Source organism: Tachysurus fulvidraco, chromosome 9, assembly GCF_022655615.1.
Source record: "Tachysurus fulvidraco isolate hzauxx_2018 chromosome 9, HZAU_PFXX_2.0, whole genome shotgun sequence".
In the NCBI taxonomy this organism is placed as follows: Eukaryota; Metazoa; Chordata; class Actinopteri; order Siluriformes; family Bagridae; genus Tachysurus; species Tachysurus fulvidraco.
Window position 1 is genome coordinate 28,320,364 of NC_062526.1, and position 8,110 is coordinate 28,328,473.

The 8,110-nt window shown below is 38.6% G+C and overlaps 1 protein-coding gene across 1 annotated transcript; it reads left to right on the forward strand.

Moving 5' to 3' along the window:
* Positions 1 to 2,168: 2,168 nt before the first annotated feature.
* On the forward strand, positions 2,169 to 7,875 carry LOC113651670 (trace amine-associated receptor 7e-like; the record flags this gene model as incomplete). The annotated part of the gene is made up of 3 exons (XM_027160508.2): positions 2,169 to 2,525; positions 2,826 to 2,915; positions 7,714 to 7,875. Coding segments are annotated over 3 exons (609 nt in total), but the record flags the coding sequence as incomplete, so codon positions are not given.
* Positions 7,876 to 8,110: the final 235 nt, after the last annotated feature.

The following is an 8,110-nucleotide window of genomic DNA, read 5'->3' on the forward strand; positions in this document are numbered from 1 at the left end:
TAGTAGATTGGCCCACTCCAGAAGGTGCGATGAGCTGCAGCATTTATACTGTAGTATTTTGTGAATTTGTATTCACCACAGCCTGTAACCCCAAACACCTAGACCTAACAAGGCTACCAGTCAAAAACGTAGATGCCTAGATACCTCTCAGATTAAGGTAGGGGCAGTTCTGTCACATCATTTTAGGTAGAGGGCTCATGAACTTCTTCTCCCAAAAGCTGTTGAACACTGAACATAACTATCACATTGAAAAACCATGGCAGCTGGCAATAGAGGAATAGAGGTACTGGTTTAATGGCAAAGAACATTCATTCATTCATTTTCTACCGCTTATCTGAACTTCTCGGGTCACGTGGAGCCTGTGCCTATCTCAGGTGTCATCGGGCATCAAGGCAGGATACAACCTGGACGGAGTGCCAACCCATTGCAGGGCACACACAATCTCATTCACTCACACAAAACAATTTTCCAGAGATGCCAATCAACTACCATGCATGTCTTTGGACTGGGGGAGGAATCCGGAGTTCCCGGAGGAAACCCCAGAGTCACAGGGAGAACATGCAAACTCCACACACACAAGGCAGGGGCAGGAATCAAACCCCCAACCCTGGAGGTGTGAGGAGAACGTGCTAACCACTAAGCCACCGTGCCACCCCCCCGTGCAAAAAAAACACATTTTCATAATTTACACTGACCACAAGAACTGGGAGTACCTTAGAACAACCAAATGACTGAACCCCTTACAATAAGCTGTTCATGCTTCTTCTCATTTTTTTGTATACCTTGTCTTGCCACCTGGATTGAAAAACACTAAAGCTGATGCTCTCTAATGCCCACACTCCAATGAACCCATCCTACTTCCCTCCTGTGTAGTGGTAGCCAAACACTGTCTGCTAGACAATGTTGTAACATGGACTATAGCAGATCCCATCTGCCTGTCCATTTGTCATTCTAGCAATGATTGATTGGTATTAACAGCTCACACTGTGACTAGGAAACATTCCCTAAACCATTAAACTACCTCCAACAACTTGGCTGTTGACACAAGGCAGGTTGGGTCCATGAATCAATTTGGTCGGAGACATACCATACCACCCATACCACCCATACCACCGGTGTTTTGCATTTGTGTCCAAATCTGCCACACTGACAGTTAGGCCCTAGAAATCTAGACTAAAAATAGGTTAACTTTCTCCATTAGGCGAAGGATTACAGCCTTTATAGACTGTGATTGCCTATAGTCAATGTCATAAATCTAGGTTTGCCATAATTTAGTCTCATCTTTCCTCAGCCTTCTTAAGAAGTCGATACGCTGCTGGGTGAGTGACCAGATGAAGTTCTCCCAAAGGTGAACAACAAGGAATTTGGTGCTATTGGTGGCGGCCATCTTGACTGAGGGCTTTGATGAGAGCAGGCTTTAACCAGGTGGCTTAGTGGTTAGCACGTTTGCCTCACACCTCCAGGATTGGGGGTTCGATTCCCGCCTCCGCCTTGTGTGTGTGGAGTTTGCATGTTGTCCCCGTGCTTCGGGGTTTCCTTCGGGTACTCCGGTTTCCTCCCCCTGTCCAAAGACATGCATGGTAGGTTGATTGGCATCTCTGGAAAAATTGTCTGTAGTGTGTGTGTGTGTGTGAGTGGATGAGAGTGATGTGTGTGCCCTGCGATGGGTTGGCACTCCATTCAGGGTGTATCCTGCCTTGATGCCTGATGCTTCATGTCCGTAATATTGCATCCATAATAACTAAATTTAAGTTTTATTTTGCTATTCTGTAATCAAATAAGCTCAAAAATATATTGAACCCATTAAATGTGGTCCTTATTGTAAATTTAATTCCCTGGTCACACATAGGCCAGAGTTTCTTAGCTAATCCATTTGTGTTGATAATTGGCTGAAGCTTTAGTTGCATTATAAATATATTTATAATGAATTTCCACTAATAAGACCTTTTGTTCCCACAAAGTATGACATCAAATGTATCATGCTGTCACTCAAAGACAGGGGGTGTTCACAATTTTTACACTATAAAAGCACCAGTACAGTACCATAAACCATTTGACTGTGATTGTGTCTTTGTAGTCTTTAACAGAATGCTGTATTGATGAACCTGACAGAGTTTAATCAGTCTGATCGCTGTGATCATTTCTCCTGTCCAGAGAGATCTGTATCTCCTGCAGTTTATATCTTACTGTACGTGTGTTCAGTTGCTGTGGTTCTGCTAACAATGTGTGGAAATCTGCTCGTCATTATCTCTGTTCTTCACTTCAAGCAGCTTCACACACCAACAAACATGCTGGTGCTCTCTCTGGCTGTGTCGGATTTCCTTATTGGAGCTTTAGTGATGCCAGCAATGTTCATCTGGACGATTGAGTCATGTTGGATTTTTGGAAGAGTTTTCTGCATAGTTTTTTTGTGGATTGGTGGTCTCATCATGAGCCTATCTATTTATAATATTGCTCTGATAGCTGTAGATCGATATTTGGCTCTGTCAAACCCTTTTCTTTACACGAACACAGTGAATAGGACGGTGATGTGCATTGTCATTTATTCTAACTGGTGTGTGTGTCTGGTGTATGTCATAACAATTGTTTATTTTAATGGAAAGTTCACGAATTCTGTAATGTGTCCTGGAGAATGTTTTTATATTGTGAGTGAGGTTTGGACTGTAATTGATCTCATATATTCATTTATATTCCCACTTTCTGTCATAATCATATTGTATACTCAAGTTTTTGTGATTGCTAAGAAACATGCCACTGCTATCAGAGAGCTTAATAATCACACACGGCCTAAAACACAGAAAATTACCTCACACTCCATGAAATCTGAGAGAAAAGCAGCTAAAGTCCTCGGTATTTTAGTGTCTGTGTTTCTGGTGTGTTTACTTCCATATTTTATTTACAGTTTATTAGGAAATGTTATTGAACTACAGACAGAAACATTTCAGAAACTTCTGATCCTACTTTATCTTAATTCCACCTTAAATCCACTTATTTATGCTCTGTTTTATCCATGGTTCAGGAGGTGTGTTAAATTAATCATGAATCTGCAAATATTTCAAACAGACTCTGCATTAATTAATGTCCTTTTATGACCATATTTTCACTGCTTCTGAAGATTTTGAAAAAGCTTTTAAAACGCACATTTAGTCATGGGAAAAACAAAATAAACCTAAATACAAATCTTTTTATTTATCATAAATAAGAATTGTGTTCTCTTCACCAACTGAATCTTGGGAGAAGATTAATGTACTGTATTAAAGATTCGATTTATAAATGATTTTGAAATATTAAGTCCACCACAGTGACCTTTGCGAACATGGACATGTGATGACGGTATGGCAAGATGAACAGGCAAAACAATGCTGTAAAAAGCAAATTACCTCTTCATTTTTAAATGTAATTTTTTAAAGACCAAAGAATTCTTTATCTATCTCATTTATCTCATTAAGTACAAAACTAAAAATTGTGATATTTTACCAAAAACAATACTATGTGAATACTTATTTCTTGTTATTAATAAAATGAGATATACATTATCAAAGTAATATCAAGAATGGTACAAATTAAAATATATAGACCAAGTAAGTTTAAAATATGCACCTCTGATGTAGACCTGGTAACAAAGACCATAATTATTGAGAACAAGCTCTGTAATGTTAGTTTTAGTTTAGTAAATTTTAGTTATTTATTTTATAATCTTATAATCTCCTCTGTAGACATATTTATAGCTGAATAAAGAAGTATTATTAGACTTATTATTCAGTTCTTTTCTATAAAATATAGAATACAAGTAGATGCAAAGGCTCATCATTGTCATGTAACATCATTGTAAATTGACACATTTTATAGATATTTGAAAGTGTTCTGTCTGAATGACATCTGGCTACACATAGAAATATATGAATGATGTTAATGCTGTAGTATGTTTCCACCATATTACTTCATTTACCTGGAGGCGTCCTTTTTCTGAAAACAAAAGGTATATGTTATTGACCTAGTAAACTCAATATAAACGGTTCATACAACTTGGTGTGCATCAGAGAAGGTGACAAATGAAACAACAATTATTACAGTACCCCTATCATCCACCATGATTACTGTGTGGTTCCATATGTGCTCTTCAGCGCCCCATTGTCTTTCAGTGCCTCCTAAATTATGGCCTGCTAGATTTGCTGGATAAAATTGCAGTGAGCTACATTGACAACATTCTTGCTATAAATCAGGGTTATGTTACTGCAGTAGATTGGCCCACTCCTGAGGGTGCAATGAGCAGCAGCATTTATAGTATTTTGTGAATTTGCATTCACCACAGCCTGTAACCTCAAACACCTAGACCTGACAAGGCTACTAGTCAAAAACCTAGAAGCCTGGATACCTCTCAGATTAAGGTAGGGGTGGTTCTGTCACATCATTTTAGGGAGAGGGCTTATGAGCTTCTTCTCCCAAAAGCTGTTGAACACTAAACATAACTATCACATTGAAAAACCATGGCAACTGGCAATAGAGGATATAGAGGTACTGGTTTAAGTGCAGAGAACACACTTTCATAATTTACACTGACCACAAGAACTGGGAGTACCTTAGAACAACCAAATGACTGAACCCCATACAACATGCTGTTCATGCTTCTTCTCATTTTTTTGTATACCTTGTCTTACCACCTGGACTGAAAAACACTAAACCTGATGCTCTCTAATGCCCACACTCCAATGAACCCATCCTACTTCCCTCCTGTGTAGTGGTAGCCAAACACTGTCTGCTAGACAATGTTGTAACATGGACTATAGCAGATCCCATCTGCCTGTCCATTTGTCATTCTAGCAATGATTGATTGGTATTAACAGCTCACACTGTGACTAGGAAACATTCCCTAAACCATTAAACTACCTCCAACAACTTGGCTGTTGACACAAGACAGGTTGGGTCCATGAATTAATTTGGTCGGAGACATACCATACCACCCATACCACCCATACCACCGGTGTTTTGCATTTGTGTCCAAATCTGCCACACTGACAGTCAGGCCCTAGAAATCTAGACTAAAAATAGGTTAACTTTCTCCATTAGGCAAGGATTATAGCCTTTATAGTCTGTGATTGCCTATAGTCAATGTCATAAATCTAGGTTTGCCTTAATTTAGTCTCATCTTTCCTCAGCCTTCTTAAGAAGTCGATACGCTGCTGGGTGAGTGACCAGATGAAGTTCTCCCAAAGGTGAACAACAAGGAATTTGGTGCTATTGGTGGCGGCCATCTTGACTGAGGGCTCTGATGAGAGCAGGCGTTGGCATGGCAGGCATGACGTGAGCAGACTTTATATTAGTGCCTTTTTCCTCCTCTGTGACACCAACAGTAAAAGTCCGGTGTGTAGTAAGTGGTTGCATTAGCTGTGAAATTTTACTGGATAAACCATATCTAAAAATATCCTTGAGAGCTGATTCATTGTAGCTAAGTTCACAGAATTCTTCCACAAAGTCCTCAATGGGTCGATAACCCTGACGAAGGCACAAAATCCTCTGCTGGATCCATAGTTTGGTTGGTTGTTGAAGATTTTATCGAAAAATACACAAACTAATCATGGGCAAGGCAATAACAAAACGAGACAAGAAACTCGATCACACGCAACAACCACAAAGGGACAACAAACGACCCAGAACATGGCAAACATTTAGGGTTAAATACACATGGTGAACCAATGAAAAAGAGGAACAGAATAACACATGACTACATGAACCAAACAGGACATGACACATACATGCGGTAATGGAACATAAAGGCAAGGGAAGCAAGACACAAGAAACAGGTTCCAAAATAAAAGACATTAAATACCGGACACAAGACAAAACCTATGTTACAGTATTCACGTATTTTCTGTTTGCTCCATATTTGGGTAGTTTATGTCTACTGATAAACTTAAATAAGAGTATTGGATTAAGTAGACACAAGTGAATTGTGAGATTTATGGACAGTGCATTTCCTCACTCTGTTTGATAGGGGGGGGGGGCACGGTGGCTTAGTGGTTAGCATGTTTGCCTCACACCTCCATGGTTGGGGGTTTGATTCCCACCTCAGCCTTGTGTGTGTGGAGTTTGCATGTTGTCCCCGTGCTTCGGGGTTTCCTCCAGGTACTCCGGTTTCCTCCCCCGGTCCAAAGACATTCATGGTAGGTTGATTGGCATCTCTGGAAACATTGTCTGTAGTGTGTGAGTGAATGAGAGTGTGTGTGCCCTGCGATGGGTTGGCACTCTATTCAGGGTGTATCCTGCCTTGATGCCCGATGACGCCTAAGAAGGCATGGGCTCCCCGTGATCCGAGAAGTTCGGATAAGTGTTATGAATGTTTGATATACAACTTGGCAGAGAGTTAATATTTCTCACTTATACTGTGAAAGGAAATTGCGCTTATTATATATATATATATATATATATATATATATATATATATATATATATATATATATATTGACACCCATATAGATTCATGTCCATAATATTGCAAATAACTAAATTTAAGTTTTATTTTGCTATTCTGTAATCAAATAAGCTCAAAAATATATTGAACCCATTAAATGTGGTCCTTGTTGTAAATTTAATTCCCTGGTCACACATAGGCCAGAGATTCTTAGCTAATCCATTTGTGTTGATAATTGGCTGAAGCTTTAGTTGCATTATAAATATATTTATAATGAATTTCCACTAATAAGACCTTTTGTTCCCACAAAGTATGACATCAAATGTATCATGCTGTCACTCAAAGACAGGGGGTGTTAACAATTTTTTCACTATAAAAGCACATACTTAAAGCACATAAAACCAGTACTGTTTGAGCCATAAACCATTTGAATGTGATTGTGTCTTTGTAATTTTTAACAGAATGCTGTATTGATGAACCTGACAGAGTTTAATCATTCTGATGGCTGTGATCATTTCTCCTGTCCAGAGAGATCTGTATCTCCTGCAGTTTATATCTTACTGTACATGTGTTCAGCTGCTGTGGTTCTGCTAACAGTGTGTGGAAATCTGCTCGTCATCATCTCTGTTCTTCACTTCAAGCAGCTTCACACACCAACAAACATGCTGGTGCTCTCTCTGGCTGTGTCAGATTTCCTTATTGGAGCTTTAGTGATGCCAGCAATGTTCATCTGGACGATTGAGTCATGTTGGATTTTTGAGAGAGATTTCTGCATTGTGTTTTTGTGGATTGGTGGTGTCCTCATGAGCCTGTCTATATACAATATTGTTCTGATTGCTGTAGATCGGTATTTGGCTCTGTCAAACCCTTTTCTCTACACAAACACAGTCACTAAGAGGATAATGTGCATTGTGGTATATTTTAACTGGTGTGTGTGTCTGCTTTATATCATGACAATCTTTTTTTTTAATGGAAAGTTAATGAATTTTGTAATGTGTCCTGGAGAGTGTTATTACTTCCTTAATGAGGTTTGGTATGTAATTGATCTCATATTTTCATTTATATTTCCACTTTCTGTCATAATCATATTGTATACACGAGTTTTTCTAATTGCTAAGAAACATGCCACTGCTATCAGAGAGCTTAATAATCACACACGACCTAAAACACAGAAAATCACCTCACACTCCATGAAATCTGAGAGAAAAGCAGCTAAAGTCCTCGGTATTTTAGTGTCTGTGTTTTTGTCCGGTTTACTCCCATACCTTATTTACAGTTTTTTAGACAATTTTATTAAACTGCAGACAGAAACATTTCAGAAACTTGTAATTGTGGCTTATCTAAATTCCACCATTAATCCACTTATTTATGCTCTGTTTTACCCGTGGTTTAGAAGGTGCATGAAATTAATCATAACTCTGCAAATATTCCAGAAAGACTCTGCATTAATCAGTATCTTTTCATGAATAGCATTTTTTCACTTCTGCTCTGTGCTTTGCCCAAATAATACTATAGTTTATATAATTTAACTATCTGTTCAAGTTTTATTTTCTTGGATTTACATTGAAAAAACCCACAGACCGCTCACTTCTTAAGTATAGGAACAAATACTTATCGAGATAAATTACAGTAAATAACCCAATTTTTCATTGTATATCCTTTTGCTTGGAATAACTTCATTAATCCAAAACATCACAAATT